Source organism: Brachycentrus maculatus, unplaced genomic scaffold, assembly GCF_059751285.1.
Source record: "Brachycentrus maculatus isolate JH-2025_06_01 unplaced genomic scaffold, ASM5975128v1 h1tg000482l, whole genome shotgun sequence".
NCBI classification, from domain to species: Eukaryota; Metazoa; Arthropoda; class Insecta; order Trichoptera; family Brachycentridae; genus Brachycentrus; species Brachycentrus maculatus.
In genome coordinates, this window is record NW_028281229.1 from 484,016 (window position 1) to 505,487 (window position 21,472).

Genomic DNA, 21,472 nt, shown 5'->3' on the forward strand with positions numbered 1-21,472 from the left:
AAGTTTTCCCTAAGATTTATGTTTTCTTATTATCATATTACTGCAGTAACGTATCTGAGTACATATCAGCGACAAGGAAATTGCTAGACAAAACGGATAATACCAAGTATGAAGATTATACGACTATTTATTATATTGTATGCAGTAGTATTAATTTGAAATCTTCATCTTAACTGGTTGTAGTAAAGTCTAGTTAAACAGTAAATAAGGCACCTCGTCTAAATTATTCATTGATATTGCATTAACTTTGTGGAATAATATCTTTACAACATTTTGAGTGTGTCCAAATACTTGTTCACCAAATCTGGATTATCTCCAATTACAGGAGTTATTTTCATATTATTTTTTTGACATCTCATCAAAGATGAAGAAGAATATGGAAGTCTGGGCATTTTCGGGGCTGACGAACGACATACTAATATACATAGAAATGCTAATATAAGAGTTTCTGCTTAGTAAAAAGCTTCTTTACATCTCACCAATAGATGTCTCTAGTGAAGTTCTAGTGATTCAAGAACAAGGTTTCTAAATTGGTTCATATATATAGAACTTCTAAGAATTTGAGTAGTGTGGTTGTCAATAATGGGTAGAATTGGTGAATGTTACACGTGTGTAAAGTGACCACTTAAACCAGCCTATATCGGTCGTCAGCCCCGAAAATGCCCAGACTTCCATATTCTTCTTCATCTTTGATGAGATGTCAAAAAAATAATATGAATAATATATTCTTCTTCCTTCTTACAGACCCTCGGATCTATCTGTTCCGTTCTTAACAAAGATTTTTAACAAAGAAATTCATGATCATAATACACGAGGACATAACAAAATACATGTGGAGCCGATAAACACTACTAAATTTGGAGTAAGGTCCTTAAATTATATTGCCAATAATTAACCAGCTGCCTGACATAATTAAAATAAAACCCATTCGGGTATCCAAAATAAATGATCTGAAAAAGTACTTATGGAAAGATAAATATGTAGTGTTTAGTCATATTTTCTTTTTTTTGTTTTTACCTTAAGTTTTTTATGTTTTCAAATTTTTTATATTTTATCATTTATTATATTTTCTCATTTGTTTATTTTAAATATGCTTCTTACCTTATGTTTTTCTCATTTATTTCTTTTAAATATGCTTCTTATGCCTATTTATTATACCTATTTGCCATTTAGTCCGCCTCCGTAGTGTAATGGTCAGCACGCTCGGCTACCGTTCTGGAGGTCCCGGGTTCGATTCCCAAGGGGGGTAAAATAAATATAAGTGATTTTTTCACTGTAATATTTATTCAATATTATTACCCTGGACTGGTACCTGAAGCGGAGGGCTGATCACCTTTCCTTCATGTGTAAACGATCAAGATAACACTGCGTTTATATGACGCGGTGCCCTATGCACCATCGGGGTGCGGATAAGGGTTTTATTATTATTTATTTTATATTTTGCCTTGTAATAGTTTTGGTTATTAAAAAAAAAATTGTTACTTTATCATTTGTGTTCCAGTCTTGTTAACCTTAATCCCATGTCCCAAAATTAGAAATTGAAATTACTCATCGGGAATATTATATATATGACTTATGTATGTTATATGTTTTGAAAAAAAAAATCTAACATATTGTATGCAGTAGTATCAATTTGAGATCTTCGTCTTAACTGGTTGTCGTAAAATCGTTTTTTTTAAATTACGCTTTTCTAAAAATTTATTTACTTATTTATTTATTTATTTTTAAGAGGATTTATTTATTTTCATGGAGGTGAACAAAATACATAGTATGTTTTATTTGCATTTAAGTAATTGTCTTTTTTGTTCTTCTTTGTTGAGAACTAATATTTTTCCGCCTCCGTAGTGTAATGGTCAGCACGCTCGGCTACCTTACTGGAGGTCCCGGGTTCGATTCCCTGAGGGGTCAAATAAATCAAAGTGATTTTTTCACTCTTACATTTATTCAATATTACCTTGGACTGGTACCGGAAGCGGAGGACTGATCACCTTTCCTTCATGTGTAAACGATCAATATAACACTGCGTTTATATGATGCAGTGCCCTATGCACCATTGGGGTGCGGATAAGGGTTTGAATGAAAATGAAAATATCTTTCCAGGGTCAAGAGAAGCTGCCTTTACATACGCCATTGCGTCAGCTGGCGTCGCGTACGCTGTGACAGCAGCTTGCGCTAGGGGGGACATTCCAGCTTGCGGTTGCGACAGAAGGCGTAACACGATGCCACCGCGTATGTAAAACTGTCCATACTCTACTCTATCTCTTATCTTAAGGCTGAGATCTCAAAAATACACATTCAGAACGCGACCGGCCGCACTGGAGTCCACACGTGATTCGGCGCACATTAAAAAAATAATGATTGGAATTTGTCTTTTTTTAATATTTGGAAATGCCATAACCAGGCGAAACAATTGTCACAATATTGATTTTCATGTGTTTTTTAACAAAAAAATGCAACTTAGTTGACTCAATAAATATGTATTTCTAAAGAATGTTGAAACATTTAATACATAAATTAAAATGTAGTTCTACAAATTAAACGATAAATCGATAGATATAATATTTAGAATAAACATTAAAAAAACGGCACGATCAGGTATGCCAAATACTTGAAAGTGGTCAGGTTAGGAGTCGTAACAATCGGCGGGTATGTATGAGGAGATGCATGAACGTGGAAGAGGCGAAGAATGTTTGCAAGGACAGAGTGGTGTGGCGCTCTATTCTCTCTGCCTACCCCTGCGGGGAAGCGGCGTGATGGTTATTTAGTTAGTTAGTTAACATCAATAAAAAAAATTGGGTAAAAAAAAAACTTTTTTCCCTTCTTAAAATGTCAACTAAATTTGAAATGGACCATTTTCGCAAAAAAAAAACTCTTCAGAAATTTAGGGGAAAGTTTTCGGTTGTTATTCAATTCAGTAAGCGACCGTCTGTGCAAGGAGCTGGACTTGTGGACTGCGCGCAGTTTTTTTATTAGAATGTATATTTAAAAAAATATTTTATAATTTTTTAAACTACTAACCTTTCAATAACTCTTTTTTTTTCAAAACCATATATTTGTTTCAAAGAAAAACTTTTTTCTAATATTTAACTTTTTTTTTTGTTGCTTAAAACACTGTTTTCTATTGAAAATTTGTTTTTCTTCGAAATAAATATATGGTTTTGGAATAAAAAGTTGTGGAAAGGTTAGAGTTAAAAAAACATTATTTATTCGCCAAATCACAATATATCGTAGTCATACAGGAGAAAGTGACCAAGTGCATTTTATTACAAAAACGTGATCATTGACTATTTAATATCTTACTAGCTGAATATTGCCCTGAAAAAATCCTAAAGGATTTTAAACTTGGAAGTATAATATATTGACGTGTTAAAAATTACTAACTGCATTGATTTTTATTTTCTTGCCAAGCAAAAGTGTCTTAAATTGGATTAAATGGCTCCTGAAAATGTTACGTTTTGTTAGTTGGTCACTTTCTCCTGTACGACTACGATATGTACGGTATGTACGGCATCTCGCGCTGTGGGTGGCATTCTGTTTTTTTTATTTGAAAATAACACCCTTAAGATGTCAATAAAAAAATTGACAAAAAATAAATGCAAAGATATCAATCGAAGTGATCATTTTTTATTTTCTGTATAACTAGCCAGGGCCGGTTGGAGATGGGGCGGATGTGGCGCCGATGCGGCGTACGGAGCTAGGTTCGCACGCAGGTTTCTGGACGCCCGGGAACTGGAGGGGGACGCCAGAAGTCTCATGAACTTGCATAACAATCGTGCAGGAAGAAAGGTCAGAAGAAAATATCACTTTAAATTGTTTTTGACATCTCAACAAAGATGATGAAGAATGAATATAAAAGTCTGAGAATTTACAGGGCTGGTTAAAGTGATAAATTCACACGTGTAACATTTACCAATTCTACCCATGATTGACAAGCACACTACATAAATGTTGAGAAATTTGTCACATCGCTCACTCCTTTCAACAACGTCATTTATCAAAAATCGTCAATTTTCAGTTGTGCATGTTTTTGGAATGCCCAGAAAATGTACTTTATCCCAGCAAAAGCGACATATTTGAAACTTAATGTTTACCCGCTACAGGGCAGAAAGTGTTGTTTTTGGATTTTGAAGAGAAGGTATTGTTTAATTATTTTTTTTTTAATATCCTAAATATTTTTCAAATGGAGAAAAAACATTCAGGTTTTACCTAAAAAGATCTTTTGCACAGTAAAAAGTTCAACAAGTGGCTTGATATTTATTTTCAATACATTTTATTATATTCTTAAACTTTAAAAACGATCTCCTGAAAAATCGTTTTTTTTGAAATATGACGTTGTTGAAAGGATTGAACGACATGTCAAAAATATTGTCAGAACTATTTCCATGTTTTTTTGATGGACGAATGCAACGAACTTTTGTTGTTGTTGAAAAGATGCATCTAGTAACGCGATGCCATGACCTAGACTGATTAAATGGACAGTAAAGAAAAAGAAAACATACGAGTATATTAGTAATATCACTCACTCTTCCTTCAACGTCATATTTTTAAAAAACCTGATTTTAGATCGTTTTTAAAGTTTAAAAATAAAATGTATTAAAAATAAATATCATGCCACTTATTGAACTTTTTACTGTGCAACAGATCTTTTTAAGTAAAACCTGAATGTTTTTCTCCATTTGAAAAATATTTAGTTTATTTAAAAAAGTAATTAAACATTTTTTTTTTAAAATGCAAAAACAACACTTTCTGCTCTGTAGCGGGTAAATATTAAGTTAAAACTATGCCGGTTTTGTTATGATATAGTACATTTTATGGGCATTCAGAAAACATGCACAACTGAAAATTACGATTTTTGACATATGACGTTGTTGAAAGGAATGAGCGATGTTTAATTTCAGAATGTATGAAGAGATGCATGAATGTGGAAGAGACGAAGATTGTTTACAAATACAGATCGGTATGGCATTCTATTCTATCTGCCTACCCCTGTCACGTTGTAAACCAAAACATACTATTCGATGTATACATATGTACACAGATTTGATTACGTCACGTAATCGTTATTAATGACCTCAGTATATTCCAGTCGGCTTATGTTAAATTGTCCATTTATTCTGAAGTCATGATTATAAATTATTTAATTGTGTAATCAAATACCCTTTCGCGAAATGCAATCTTGTTAGTTTACCGTAAATGCTCGAAAGATTAATAGCCACATGACCTCTTAACTTAAAACTTAAGACGGCAGTCATCAAACACCCGCCCTCACACCGAGTTAGGTGGAAAACATCGAAATATAATATGAATAATCATAAAAACCGAAGCTTTTTTTAAAACAAAAAAGGTCCCGGGACTTTTTGCATTTTGAACTAAAGGTATTGTTTAATTATTTTTACAAATATTCTAAATATTTTTCTAATGGAGAAAAAACATTTAGGTTTTACCTAAAAAGATCTGTTGCACAGTAAAAAGTTCAAAAAGTGGATTTATATTTATTTTTAATACATTTTATCATATTTTAAACTTAAAAAACTTAACTGAAAAATCTAGTTTTTTTATATTTGACGTTGTTGAAAAGAGTGAGCGATGTGACAGATGTTTGAATGGTGTTATAAGGAAAGAATGCAAGGCTGAGATAAGCATTATCAATAAAATAAAGAAAGGTGTGTTGAGATGGTTTGGGCATGTGAGGCATATTTGAGCAAAATTTAGTAGTGTGGTTAGCTCATAAAGCGTCATGAGATTTATAATAAACGAGTATGTTGGAGTTACAAAAAAGATCTAGTGCGGTTATTTATCAAGGGTAGAATGGTGAATGTTACACTGTATAAAGTGATCCCTTAAACCAGCATGTGACAAGTCGTAAACCCTGTAAATATCCAGACCTCCATATTCTTTTTCAACTATGTGGAGATGTTAATATAAATAACTCCTAATTGGTCAAACTTACATGTGTGAACAACGATTTTGACGCACTCAAAATATTTTGAGCGAGAATTTCAGTTTCTTGTGTCCATTTTGTGTGCAGTGTATTCAAGTATTTAAAAATATTTTTTGAAAGTTTAGCTATAAAAAAAAATAGTTTTTAGATTACAAACGATCCTTAAGGCCCAATATACGATAATGTGCAAATAAATTTTCTTTAAACCTAGGTAACATTTGATGCAATTTTTTTTTCCTAAAACACCCTTTATGTATTGGAAAAATAAATCGAAATAAATACATAGTTTGGAAAAGAGTTTTTGAAAGGTAAGGAGTTATAAAAAGAAAATTCAATATACATACATATATTCTAAAAAAATGGGCGTGGAGAGACATCTGACATCTTGCACAGCCGGTCGCCTATTGCATTCTTTGTTTACAAGTAAAGCCTTAAGGAAAATAGTTCCATGATTATATTCTTTAAAAATAATGTATCTTTTGAGACATTTACGAAGACTAAAAAATCTTATAAAATCATCGATCCATCTTAATGTTTTTACGTACATGGCTTCATATTTGCCAGAGCTGTACTTAGTGATTTGGACACGGTCAAATAACGCAAGTAATGATACATAACTTCCGTAAATTGTGGCTTTGTCCGCAAATTTTGAGCCATTACTGCAAGTACCGAGCCAAATACCCGTATTTAGGCAACTGCCTCTATTATTACGAAAATGTATGGGTGGCCGCGAACCAGTCTGTAATAATATAATTGATCGACATACAGGTAGTTTTTACATATTTCGTCATAAGAATAAAACATATCTGGTTGTTAATTCTCAGTATACGAAATTTTAAAACACAAAAAAAAACATTAAACAAAACTCTACTGTATTGCAAAAATACTGGTATTATACGCTTTACGAGTATATTCTTCCTTGTACGAATTTTTGTGTCGGCCTTTGTGACATTATGCTCAATTTCAAAAACGATTTTTTTTCCATAAAATAGCCATAATTTCACAGATCTCTTAATAATTATTAATATCATACATAAGCCATGATATTAATAATTATTATGAGATCATTTTCAAACTCAGTACCTAATTATAATCATATACGTACAGATTTAAATAGCGATTTTTATATTATTATTTCAAATCAGCACCTATCAGCGGAACATAAAACATTATATTTAAACTTATAAATACACAACTAAACGATTTTTCTTAAAGTCCGATATTAAATATGTTTCCAATCACTCAACATCCCTTATCTCTTTTGACTGTAACTGCTAATCAACACAAAAAATAAAGCCGCTTGAGATCTACCCAAGCTCTTTTGCCTAACAGCCAAAATATTTTGAATTTTGTTAAGTAAATAGTGTTTTAGTATTAATCAGTCTTGAAAAAGAAGCGGTTAGCTTCGAAATCGGTAGACAATATAATTACATTGTAATAAAATATTTAAAGTGATTTTAAAACAAATTTATTTTGTAAATAGAAAATAATAAAGCCGTACCAAAAAAAGGAAAATGGTGAGGTTTTATTAATTTTTTGTTTCAGTATCCTCTCTTAAAGTTTCTTTAAGAGCTTAGAATAAGCTCTTTGATTTCTGATTCAGATAGTGAAGTCATCCCTGCAAACGGAATGCAAGTGCCACGGTGTATCGGGGTCCTGCACCATGAAAACATGCTGGAGAGCTTTACCACCCTTCTCGCTGGTGGGCGAGGCCCTCATGAAGAAGTACCACCGGTCCAGACACGTCACCACCACCCTTACAGGGCCCCCGGAGAAACTGGAGCAGCAACTTGTCTTGAAGAGGTAGGGGGTGAAAGAAATCTTCTTCTTCTTCTTCTTTTGTAGCTCCTAGGGATCTGTTTGTGACTAGGGATCTGTTTGTGTGCAGAAAAAGAAATAAGTCGATATTTTTCACATTATTTTTTTAAAATTAAAATTCTTTTGCATTTTACAATATATTATAGTAACAAGTGCAAAAAATATTTAATATTGTATTAATACAAACAAAGACCTCACAAAGGCATAGCCTGTGTGTGGGTAATTTTTATTTTTATTTTATTTTTTAATTTAAATTCTAGTCATTAATGTTTGTATGTATCCTGAAGAAATTTTTCAGTGGTTTTCAGACATATTTTGAGAAAAATATCTTTCATCGAGAGTTGTAATTTTTTATTTATTTTCTTTGTTTATTTACAGATCTAGAGGATTTCAGTCTTTAGCTAAGCGATTGCCAAAAAGATCTGAGTTGGTATTCTTGGAAGACTCGCCAAATTACTGCGAAAAGAATTTGGCAGTTGGTTCTCTGGGGACAGTAGGAAGATTCTGCAATAGAACTTCCAGAGGTATTTTAAATATATATTTCTATTTTTGCGAATCTTTCTTAGTCATCAGAAGCTAAAATTTGGTCATAACAAGAGCCTACATATAAAAGAATCTATACACGTATTTAAAAAATAAAAATAAACGATTATCGTGCATGTACCATACTTATGGATTAATTTTTCAATTAAACACAGATATTCGTTTAAAAATGCCATAACTAGGCGAAACAATTGTCACAACATTATTTTTTATATGTTTTTTTTAAATAAAATATAACTAAGTAGACTGAAACAATCTGTGTTTGATTTAAAGATTAATACATAAATTAAAATGGAGTTCTACAAATTAAACGCCAAATCAATAAATACCGTACTTATATTTGTTTTTAACAATGGAAACAATTGTCACAACATTAATTTTTATGTGTTTTTTTTAAAAATAAAATACAACTTAGTAGACTCAAAAAATCTGTGTTTGATTTAAAGATTAATATATAAATTAAAATGAAGTTCTACAAATTAAACGCCAAATCAATAAATACCGTACTTATATTTGTTTTTAACAATGTTAAATGAATTTTATAAACTAGTTTAAAATTCGGATGGTATGAATTAGGTACCACAAAATAACATTTTTGCGCAGTACTGATCTATGTTATGACGCTACAGTCATATAGGTACCTACAGGCTTTGCTTTTGAAAAGGAATAATAACACACAACCAGATTTGTGAACAAGGATTTAACACCCAAAACGCTGTGAATAAAACAACTGGTCAAATTCAAAGCTTCATAAAAATTTTAAAATTATGTTTTCAAATGTCTTCCAGTATGTAAAATAGTAAAAATAGTAGGTGTCCTTAAAATAAAAATAAAATGTACTCAAAGCAAACATAGGTGCTGAAATAATGAGAGGAAAATGATCTTTAGAAACAAATAAAAACATATTTTATTTTCATATTATTTTTTGACATCTCATCAAAGATGAAGAAGAATATGGAAGTCTGGGCATTTACGGGGCTGACGACCGTCATAGGCTGGTTAAAGTGATCACTTTACATAGTGTAACAAACACCAATTCTACCCATTATTGACAACCACACTATTCAAATTCTTGGAATTTCTATATGTATGAACCAATTTTGAAACATTGTTCTTGAATCACTAGAACTTCACTAGAAAACTTCACATGAGAGTGTGGTTGTCAATAATGGGTATAATTGTTGAATGTTACACGTGTGTAAAGTGTTCACTTAAACCAGCCTATGACGGTCGTCAGCTCCGTAAATGCCCAGACTTTCATATTCCTATTCATCTTTGATGATATGTCAAAAAATAATATGAAAATAATTTCTGTAATTAGAGATAATCCAGATTTTGTGAACTTGAAATGTTGTACATATTTTATTGTTTGCTAAACCATTTCCATAATTTTCTTCTCCCCAATTTAATCACAGTGAAGCGCCCTTAAGGTAGTATTTTACGAAAATGGCCCGATATAAATTACCCAAAACTAGTATTATTATCATTATTATTATTCTTCCCCTTTTACCCTTTTCCCCCTTTTCCTTCCTTCCGTCCCCCTTTCGGGCATTTTCATAAATTTACAAATGTGTAATTTTATTACTGCAATAATACAAGTACTTATTTTGTGTAGCTCATTTTTGTGAACGATTTGATAGATGTAACTATTATTTAAAATTCCCAAATATGTATTTTTTAACTCTTACCACTCGTAGGCCAGACATTCTGGCCCGTATGATTTTAGTAAGCAGCTCCGTGGGGCACAATGTCTATCCCGGCGCGGGTATAACTTTAATCACTGATTTCTCTAACACCCAAGTATATTATACCAAAAATTATTTCAGATAAATACAGTTAATCTTAATTAACATGGTCATACGAATTTCCAGACAGCTTGTCCCGAAATTAGGGAACCAAAATATTTATTTTAATGGTAGAAAAACGTCGCATTTTTTTGATCAGAGTAGCTGATCAGTTATGAGAAAAAATGGTCAGAGTGGATAGGGTTTATGATGATTATTCTTATATGGGTTCTTTTTTTTCAGCGACTGACGGCTGTGATCTGCTTTGCTGCGGTCGAGGCTATAATACTCATCAGTACGTGAAGACTACTCAGTGCCGGTGTCAATTTCATTGGTGTTGTTACGTGAACTGTGACGTGTGCACCGAGAAGAAAGAAGAATACACGTGCAAATAAACTATATATCTTCGTTAATTGATTTGTGGTGATATCTATCCTTTTAAATTTTACTTGTGTAAACCTTCCATTCTCTCCTTCTGCTTGGTATAGGCCTTGTGGCCTGTTTTAAGAGGGATTAGCCTCCTGCGATGTCAATTCCCAGCTGTCGTCAATCCATCTCTTTAGTGGTCTGCCAGTTGTCAACCTTGGGGTTAGTCGTGCAGTGCAGTGTGGGGGAGTCTGGATGGTTCCATTCTCCTCACATGCGCATACCATTGTCTCCTTCGTTGCCTTCCCCATCTAACATCTTCGATCTCGCATATTTCTCTTATCCTGGTGTTCCTTATTCTGTCTCGTAGACTCTTGCCAGATATGATCCTTAGAGTCTTCATTTGTAACACTCTTAGCGTTTTTTTTTGTAACTGCGGCGTCCGTTCTGCATTCGATCCCATATGTAATGATGGATCGCACACAAGTTATATATATAGTTAATTTTTCTGTCGAGCTTCACGTGAAATTCCACTATCCGCCTCCGTAGTGCAATGGTTAGCACGCTCGGCTACCGTTCTGGAGGTCCCGTGTTTGATTCCTAGGGGAGGGGGTCAAATAAATATAAGTATTTTTTTTCACTCTAATATTTATTCAATATTATCCTGGATTGGTACCTCAAGCGGAGGGCTGATCACCTTTCCTTCATGTGTTAACGATAAAAAAAACACTGCTTTTATATGATGCAGTGCCCTATGCACCATTGGGGTGCGGAAGAGGGTTTGAAGGAATACCACTATTCCTTAAAATGTATTGTGACATGTTTCGATGCATTCTGCATAATTTTCAAACCGGAATACATCAAAATACGTGTCAATAGATTTTAAGAAATAGCGTTACATGTCAAGTAAAATTTTAATTGAAAACTTTTTATAATAATACTAGCACTTTGATATAAAATATATAAAAGCGTTAATTTGCATTCGTGATATCATTCGCACGTGTTCCGGCTATTAGAATTTAACAAAAAAATATTGGACCCTTAAGCATTTTAATAAATATTTTAAATAGGTTAATTTTAATTTAATAGCTTCTGTAAATAATTCCACCATGACAAATATGTTGATAATATAAATATATTATTACGTATCACATATGTTACGACAGTGTAACTGTGTTTTCAATTTAGGAAATTTTACAAATAATTTAAATATAAATTTTGAAAACAACAAAAAATATAGGTTTAAAATATTTAAATATATTATGTAGAGGTTATTACAAAATTTTATAATTTGACAATAGATTTTGTATGGATCAGAGCTCACTTTCCCAAAAAAAAAATATAAATCCTTTTCTATCTAGTGACAATTTGAAAATGACTGAAATTTTGCATGGGTTCGGAATTCCGCAAGCAGAAAACGCACGTGTTATTTTACTCCTAAAATATTTCTTCAGTAAGGCTAAAAATTAACCGGAAAAAAACTCTGTACTTTCGGTTTGTAAGATTCTTTAAAATTATTCTCAAACTTTATATTTTATAATTGACATAATATAAAATTTTAACGGTAGAAGTTTATTTTTATAAAATTTACGTAAAGGAAATGAATACAAAAATATTAATCAATAATATATTGAGTTGACTTCGGGAATTGAAACTGGAAACTTTGGATATCGCGTATGAAATTTATTTCACTTCATTTCACTTTTTAAAAAGAGGAAATGACAAAATAACAAAAAAATAACAAAATTTTGCTATTGTTATGTCCCTTGTAATATCTATGTAAATAATTTTATAACATTTTAATTTATAAAGATAATTTCAAACTTTGACAATAATTTAGATAAATTGATTAGTTTTAATGACTTGTAAATAATATACAAAACGATGAAAGTACTCATAATTATAAATTAATTTTTATTTTATTTCCAGTTGAAACAAGTAGTTATAAAATAAGAAGATACTTATTTTAAGTAATTCAGTCGATGTTTAGTATTAATAGTTTGTAATATTTATATTTTTTATGTACTTACTAATGTTAAGATTTATTATGTTCTGTTCCAATTCATTGAGTTATTATTTGATTTGAGTTCTTGCGTTCTTATGAATTAAAAATAATTTAGAAAGCAAAATTTGTTTTATTTTGTACTGATTGATTTTACTTTCGAGGTTCGGCACAAAAGATTGTAAGAAAAATTAGTTTGAAACTACATTTAATATATAAATATATATAAAACTTTTATTAAAAATAGAAGAAATATGTAAAATATGTCCGCCTCCGTAGTGTAATGGTCAGCACGCTCGGCTACCGTTCTGGAGGTCCCGGGTTCGATTCCCAAGGGTGGTAAAATAAATATTAGTGATTTTTTCACTGTCGTATTATTCAATATTACCCTGGACTGGTACCTGAAGCGGAGGGCTGATCACCTTTCCTTCATGTGTAAACGATCAAGATAACACTGCGTTTATATGACGCAGTGCCCTATGCACCATTGGGGTGCGGATAAGGGTTTTATTATATATTATTATTATTCAAAATAAGATACTTTTATCGAAAATATTGATAGGCATAGATATTATAGGTATTAAATATTTCGAATTGAATAATTGAGAGAAATGCCACAAAAAAGAAATTAAAAAGAAGTCGTTACTTGACTTGGTTGTAAGATTCAATCACTTTAATCTGATCACGATCATCAAATACGCATATTAACAAGGAGAGTTTATAGATAAATAACTATCAATTTTAAAAGAAAAGTAGCACGCTCTATTATTTTCTTATACAGACTGTACTTAGTACATTTTAAGTCACGAAACACATAGTTGACGCTGCCGTTTTCTTCTTTCGAAGTTCTAAATGCATGAATTCGATCCGAGAATTCCAAATACGGGATATTTTCCTCTTGGAAAAGAACGAGCGTGTGCTTTTTAGTACTGGCCACATGATTTATAGATTCGAAATTCCGAAAGCAAAAACGCTAGTAGACTACTAAGCATGTGCTGACTGCTTATTCGATATTCTACTGAATATTCAGTATTTACCGATTTTCACTTTTCCATACTGGCAACACTGTCTATGGTTGACATACAATACATAATATGTGTTATCATTGCATAATAATCCAATGTATTAATCTGTGGTTGACGTTTCCAAAGAGTTAGCGTAAATTGATAAATAATAACCTAAAAAATTTCTTGTTTTCAGTGGATTTGTCAACAACTTGACCTTAATAGTATTTTAATTATCATACCCGGAATCCGAATATTCAAATTTATATTTCCGATGTATCGTTTTCAGTTTTGGTTTGTTTTTGTTTCGGACATTTACTTGTCTCCCGTTTCGAGATTGCATTTCAATATCACTGAGTAGCTCAGCGAAATGGGATCTTGCAGGCTTTGTCTGGGTCCTGCGGAAATGAATATCTTTTTTGAAGACCGAAAGCCCACGATAGCCAAATTTTTTTCCTACAGTAAAATCAAGGTTTGTTTACATAAATTCAGTATCAATATTAACAAAAACTCAACAGTGAAATGTAAAACAAGTGACGTAAATGTAAAACCTCCGCCTCCTTAATGTTATGGTCAGCGTGTTTAACTACCGTGCTGGAGGTCCCGGGTTCGATTCCCAGGGGGGTCAAAATAAACGAGTGATTTTCACTCTCATATTTATTTAATATCACCCTTGACTGGTACAAGAAGCGCAGATCTGATCACCTTGTCTTCATGCTTTTATATTATCCACTGACACTTCGTGATGGAATTGCATTTTAATATATTATTAGATTAAAACCAATATTTTTAGCTTTTCCACTTTATTTTTATTTGACCAGCGACCGGGTTTCGTCGTTACTGGCATCATCATGATGATGTCGGTAACGACGAAACCCGGTCGCTGGTCAAATAAAAATAAAGTGGAAAAGCTAAAAATATTGGTTTTAATCTAATAATATATTGTCTTCATGCGATTGACAATCAAGATAACACTGCGTCGCTACGATCTAGTGCCCTATGCACCATTGAGTACGGATAAGGGTTAAAAGAAGAAGAAATGTAAAACTACAACTACGGGTCTTAGAAAGGTTTACGGTTGATTTTTTTTATGGAACATACATCATGAGATTTTATGGGATACAAATTTCAAATGTTAGGTTTTTCAAATAAAATTAATAAATAAAATAAAAATATATATATTTTTCATGTTATTAGTATCAATGTTTGCGAAAACTTATGCACCATTGGGTGCAGATAGGGGTTAGAAAAACAAATAAATACATTATTTAGAACACCCCTTATCATTCATCAAACGTATTATATTATTCATCATATTACACAAAGTGAACGATGAATTATAAGGAGAGTGTCATATTACCATACCACAAACTTAACAATGCTTTTAATATACAAAATACATTTTTTCGATTTTATTTAATTGCAGATTTACAGAAATGACGGCTTCACACAGTACATCTGTCTACCTTGCATCAAAAAGCTGGAAGAATGTGTCGAATTCATAAATCAATGTGAAAAAACAGACCAAGCGTTAAGATCCATGGAAGACATCAAGATCTCACCGACTAGCGAGCTTCTGAACGAGCTCATGGCATTTACCGTGGACGATGACAGTTTCGACGACCTCGACATAAAAAAACCGTCCGATCAACCCGACGTTAATGACAATAACTTTAATGACGATGACCGCTTCAACGATTCCGATGATTTCAACGATGACATCTTTCCAGCGCCGTCGGTGGATGATGACAAGACAGAAAAAACGAAACTAGACGAAGACATCCTAGATTTAAATTTGTTTGATTTGAGCGGGTATCTTTGTAACATTTGCGGGCAGACATTTTCCTTTGGCCAGCAGTCACAATTCAACCACCATCTCTTGACTCACGGTGAAAGAAATTTCAAGTGCGACGAGTGTCCTAAGGCGTACTTCACTTTGAAGTCGCTAAAAACTCATAAAAATACGCATAAAGTCGTTAAGAAATTTCCCTGCGACTTTTGCGACAAATTGTTCACTTCCAAAGGCAGAGTTAAAGATCACATGGAGTATGTGCATAAGAGAACCAAGTCTTATAAATGTGAATATTGTGAAAGAGTGTTCTACAGACCTGATTATTTTAAGGTTAGTTGCTATGTTACGAGTTATCTATATATAATCAAATTAATTGATATATATCACTGGATTTCAGTGAGCTGATCTTCTTACATTCATCATCATCAGCCTGTGGTCGCCATTCCAATACTTTTCTTCCCCATCGACCGTCGTCTCTTCGACAGATATGTCCTGCCCATTGCCACTTGAGTGTGCCTATTTGTTGGGTAGCATCCACTACTTGAGTTCTTCTGCGTATTTCCTCGTTTCGGATTCTATCTTTTAGCGACACTCCGAGCATGGATCTCTCCATAGCACGCTGGGTGACTTTTATTTTATGAGTAAGACTTGCTGTTAGATTCCACGTCTCTGCGCCATAAGTTAATACAGGGAGGATGCATTGGTTAAACGCCTTAGTTTTTAGACATTGCGGAATTTTCGCTTTAAAAATGTACTTTAGTTTTCCAAATGCTGCCCATCCCAGTTGTATGCGCCTGTCGATTTCTTTTGAGAATTTATTTCGCCCAAATTGTATTACTTGTCCCAGATAGGTATAGTCGTTTACAACCTCTATTTGTGTTCCTCCAATGGAAATAGGGTCAAAGGTCTGGAAAATATGACTATTGATCATGGCTTTTGTTTTATCCGTGTTCATTTTCAGACCAATTTTGTTTGATACTTCATTAAGATCGTTACAAGGTCTTCTTACATTATCTCTATAGTATAACTTGTTAATTAATTGACAAAAATGGTAGAAAAATAGGTAAAGTATGCAATCAATATTGTTGGACAGAAACTTCTTAGACGGCGATTCTGTAATCGATAATTGGACGAGAATCAAAAGTGAAATTTAAAGGATGTGTCACATTTATTGAACACATTTTGTTATCATCGATGGATGCTATTGGTAGAAACGAAAATAAAATTTCATTAATTGATTTGATTGATTTTGAGTCGCTTTGTGGTAAATTCTATCCATCTTTAATTAATGTTTTACTGAGTAAATACCACTATTTCCTTTAATCGACTGTGACACGTGTTTCGATGCATTCTGCATCATATTTGCATACGGTGTTTGAAAATGATGCAGAATGCATCGAAACACATGTCACAGTAGATTTTGAGAAATAGGGGTATTTACTAAATAAAAAAATTAATTAAAAATAGAAAATAAAATTACCTTTATTCTCGGGGGAGATTTATACGTAAATTTTGCAACAGATGATTCTTTACTGCTAACTAACTTTCTTTGTGAAAATTTGGACTGTACTTGATATGATGTAGTGCCCTATACACCATTCTTTGAATAAAGGTTAGAAGAAGAGTGTTTTTTATTGTTAAAACCTTAGGTAAAATGTATATCCTTTTAAAAAACTAAAATGTCACCTATGGTTTTTCGCCTGTCAAGTATATATAGTTGAAATATATCTCAACCTTTGTTAATCTGAATTTTCACTCATGAATTACATAAAGTTATAGTAACTTTAAACATAAAGAGTAAATCCACTCACCAGTAGGTATAGGCTATAAAGTTGAAGTTAAGTAGGGCCAGCGAGTTGTTTTGCCTAGAATTTTCACTCATAAATTACATGAAATTATAGTAATTTTAAACATAAAGAGTAAATCCACTCACCAGTAGGTATAGGCTATAAAACTTATAAAGTTGAAAATAAGTAGGGCCATAATAAGCATTGTTGCATAAGCCGTTGCTAGATTTTAGAGTCACTCAGACGTTAGGTAATTCAAAAAGCCTCAAATGTATAAAAAAAATGTTTTTTTTTTCAGAAACACTTATCCATAGTACACGGAAAAGAGCAAAACTTTGTATGCAGAAGTTGCAATTTGACATTCCCGTTTTTGAAGGACTTGAGAAATCACAACCTCATTCACACGGGACAGGATGCCTTTGCTTGCCGTTACTGCGAAACAAAGTTCACCCTTCTAGACGACTTACACATTCATGAAAAAATCCACGCCAAACGACAACCCTTCATGTGTGGAGTGTGTTCCAAAACATTCGCACAGAAGAAATTCCTCATTGTCCACATTCAGAAACACCATCCTTCGGTGCCTGCGTCATCCTACAAAGACGCAGAGAGTGAAGCGTGGAGCTATGATAAAAATTATTCAAGTAATGAAAATTCTACGGTAATTGAAAATTCCGAACCCGATATAAATGGTATTTTGTCAATGTTACAATAGTTATTTTTTGTATATTAAATTGTATTACTAATATTTTGTACATTAAAAGCATTGTTAACTTTGTGTTATGGTAATATAATACTCTCCTTATCATTCATCATTCACTTTGTGTATGTAATACCACTTAAAAACACTACTTTATGACTTATCTTATAATTTGCTTATCACCTTATATCTGAAGATCATAATTTTGATAAATCAACAGGCATAGAAATTTTACATGTATGTAAAACTGGTCTTCGTTTAGATAATCTTGAAAGATTAGAAATAAGTAAAGCAATTAATAAAGGCTTACCCATAATAAATAACCGTTTAAATTTGACTTCAAGTCCGCTTTTAAAAATATTCCCATTGTGATTTCTTTATCTTTTTTCTCTATCTTTCAAATAATAATAATAATTTTTATTGTACATAAACAGGAGACTGTAGCGATTTCACTTAAGTCTACGTTTGACCTGATGATTTAATGGTTATTCCAAAACCAGTAGTCATGAAGTATCATTTTTAAGTGTTATTACACAAAGTGAATGATGAATGATACGAAAAGTGTTGAAATACTAAATTGTTTTATTTGGAAACGAGCTATACCCGGCCATGTGTTGCTGTGCCTCGGTTTGGTTAAATAGAAAAGAAAGAAAATGGAAAGCGAACATTTTTAATGTTTTATTTGATGATGCTTGCGACGGAATGAAAATACTAAAAATATATGAAACAACAATGCAATTGAAAACAGCACACTTAACGGTTAAAGTCTCACTCTTCCTGTTAATAAATATTGCTGGATTATCGGTCAAAACAAAATATGATAGCAATAAATGGAAACACGATCCCTGAGACGAATGTGCGTCAAAACGATGTTTGATTTATGTTCGAATGGTGAAATAAAAAAAGAATGCAAGGCTGAGATAAGCATTATCGATAAAATTAAGAAAGGTGTGTTGAGATGGTTTGGACACGCGGAACGTATGAGTGAGGAAAGAACGGTTATCAAACAAATTTATGAGGCGAATGTAGTTGGAAAAAGGAGCAGAAGAAGACCGAAGAAAACTTAGCACAATCAGGTATGTCAAATACTTGAAAGCGGCCGGGTTAGGTGTCAAAATAATCGGGTATGTATGAGGAGATGCATGAATGTAGAAGAGACGAATAATGTTTGCAAAGACAGGGTAGTATGGCATTCTATTCTCTCTGCCCACACCTGCGGGGAAGCGATGTGATGGTTAGTTATAAATGGAAAATTAGATAGTACTTCACATGAAAGATTTATGTACTAAATGTGAGCAAGCTTCTTAGGCATTTTATCATTTATTCCATCTCAGCTCAATTAGGTAGCAGATATTAAAAACACTATATTTTTCAAGAGTTTTATTTAAATTTCATAACAAGAAAACACAGAAAGATAGGAGATCAGGGTGGGAAATTACATAGTCTAGATAAATTATAAATCAGAAAGTGCACCATACCTATCAGTGCAGGATAGTTTAAAAATTCCGGTATCTTAATGTAGGTGACATGGCAATACTGTCACATTCCCAAATCTGATATGTAGTATGCAATTGAAGTGCACACTTAAATTAACACATTGTGTACGGTGTGCACATATTTGTGCGTTTCAGAAACCTTGTGTGGTGGCGGGGTGCACATTTTTGTGCATTTCGGCTACCTTCAATTTATTATACAAAAAACACGTCATAAACTTCTAATCTCTTGGCCTTTTTGCTTTTGTTGTGTAGTGGATAGATGTCGTTGTAATATAAAAAATAATACTGATATTTACTGGTTTAAAACATACCTAATGGTCGTAATCTGTTTTGAAGGAAATGTTACAAATTAACTTTATACAATGGATACAGACGGTGCGTTTTTTTCTTTGTCCTAAAATGAAATAAAATACAAAGATCATTGTCCTTTACTTAAGTCGGCAGTTGGTACTTACAAAGCAATAAACGCGTGTGGGGAAAGCCCATAAATCATTTTTTATTCGCAGATTTTGAGTTTTCGGCGGTTGTTAAACTGTGTTGTTATTTTCTAATATTTTATTAGTGTTTTTAAATTTTTTTTACTTTTGTGATTTGTGGACTAACATGATTTTATTTTGAGACGTTAGAGACCATTTAACCGTTTTTGTATTGTTTTCGAGTTCAACCTCAAGTTCAAAATATGAAGTTCACTGACATATTTTATATTTCCGGACAGCTGTCTAATGTCGCCCGCCTCAAGATACAGTTTTATCAAAACATTGCCGTAACTAATGTGTTAAGTACCTACTCAAATTTCCACCAGCATTTTTATATCTTTAATAGTGAAAAATGCACTTGCTTTTTTTTTCTAAATGGTTATTGAATAAACAAACACTAATTCCATATATGTAGTGATAATTTGATTTCAAACAAATGAAGAAATTAACATTTTAACTACATAATTATTTTTAGTGCCTACCTGAGAGATGCTGTGAAGTCTATGCTACTAATGAATATTTTATGCAGGTAAAATTGAGATAATAAACACATGACAACACTGAATGTGTTAATCAAATGGTTTTGAGAATCAATTCTTACTTATCTATCAAATAACATATTTGATTATGGAGATGAATCTAATTCTTACAACGACAGCAACAGAAAAAGTTAGCTTTAGATGGACAGAATATGTATAATTTTCCAGAGGCCAAAACTTGTAGTTTTTGGTCTCCTACTTGATTTAGGAAATATTCATTTAAATATGTATTAAATTATAAGTCTTTTAATCTTTTACTATTATTATTTGAGTGTAAATTTTTACTACCAGTATTCGACTACTTATTTCAAATACTAATTTAACAATCTAATGATTTTCTCTTCAGTACCTACTAAAAATTTATATTTTTCATACGTATTACAATAACAAAAAAACGCAGTCAAAACATTAAAATCAGTAAATATGACAATCAAATTAATTATTATAAGAATAAAACTTATAAAATAAATCTGTATTTTGTTGATTTAAATAGTCCTGATTGTATTTCAATCCATTTTCTTTCAATATTGTTTGAATTCCATGTAAGTTCTTTTCTTGTTTGCGTTTAACGACTTTATTAAGCTGACTTGATGTTTTTTTATTGGACGTCTTGCGAGGATAATTATGCATTAAGATGTTTTCGAATTCCCTTTTATTTTTCTTATTGGCTCGATAAGAATTGAAAAGTCCTATTGTGAAGTGATATATTACTTCTGATAAACTTAAAAGCGATCCTCCAACACACAATCCAAATATCCCTCCAATTGTTGCTGAAATAAGAAGCAATTTAAAGATTTGTAATTTATCAAACTAAAAAAAGAAATTGATCTTTAACTTAAATAACCCTTTGAGGAAATACAGTATCGAATAGATCAATTGAAACAAAACATTTTTTTTTGTATTTTCGTAAATCTTTAGTTTGCTAGTTAAATAATGAACTAATATTTAATATGATCTCCTTTGGCCTCAATCAAAGAGATTACTCTTCTTGGCATCGATTCTATGAGGTTTTGGCATGTGGACGCCATTTTTTCTTCTTGAAACCATATCTGAATTATGGATGAAATAAGCTTCTCCACCAATGTTGGAGAGCCGATTCTTACAGATTGTCCCTAGATTTTCAATTAGTTTTATGTCTGGTGAATTTCCTGGCCAATTAACACAGTTAATTGGTTTTCTGTGAAGAAAGAAAAGCTAGATCCTGCTGAAATATTCCATCACCAT

At 32.3% G+C, this 21,472-nt stretch overlaps 2 protein-coding genes across 6 annotated transcripts in view; both read left to right on the forward strand.

Moving 5' to 3' along the window:
- Wnt2 (Wnt oncogene analog 2) overlaps positions 1–12,581 on the forward strand; it is a 136,200-nt gene extending 123,619 nt beyond the window's left edge. For all 5 annotated transcript variants that reach the window (XM_088272190.1, XM_088272189.1, XM_088272192.1 and 2 more), the window contains exons 5-9: positions 2,101–2,229; positions 3,644–3,786; positions 7,545–7,744; positions 8,138–8,283; positions 10,330–12,581. In XM_088272190.1, the coding sequence (XP_088128316.1) occupies positions 2,101–2,229; positions 3,644–3,786; positions 7,545–7,744; positions 8,138–8,283; positions 10,330–10,481 (770 nt within the window). In that variant the 3' untranslated portion in view covers positions 10,482–12,581. The remainder of the gene's footprint in view (positions 1–2,100; positions 2,230–3,643; positions 3,787–7,544; positions 7,745–8,137; positions 8,284–10,329) is intronic.
- Positions 12,582–13,581: 1,000 nt separating this feature from the next.
- On the forward strand, positions 13,582–17,815 carry LOC148302088 (uncharacterized). The gene is made up of 3 exons (XM_088272193.1): positions 13,582–13,930; positions 14,885–15,580; positions 17,336–17,815. The coding sequence occupies exons 1-3, from the start codon at positions 13,829–13,831 to the stop codon at positions 17,750–17,752; spliced, it is 1,215 nt and encodes a 404-aa protein (XP_088128319.1). The 5' UTR covers positions 13,582–13,828; the 3' UTR covers positions 17,753–17,815.
- Positions 17,816–21,472: the final 3,657 nt, after the last annotated feature.

What these genes read in the sequence shown, in the direction of transcription:
- LOC148302088 (XM_088272193.1), top strand. Translation starts at nt 13,829, where the DNA reads ATGGGATCTTGCAGGCTTTGTCTGGGTCCTGCGGAAATGAATATCTTT. An exon ending in TTTCCTACAGTAAAATCAAG is followed by an intron (nt 13,931 to 14,884) that starts GTTTGTTTACAT and finishes ATTTAATTGCAG; the next exon opens with ATTTACAGAAATGACGGCTT. An exon ending in ACAGACCTGATTATTTTAAG is followed by an intron (nt 15,581 to 17,335) that starts GTTAGTTGCTAT and finishes TTTTTTTTTCAG; the next exon opens with AAACACTTATCCATAGTACA.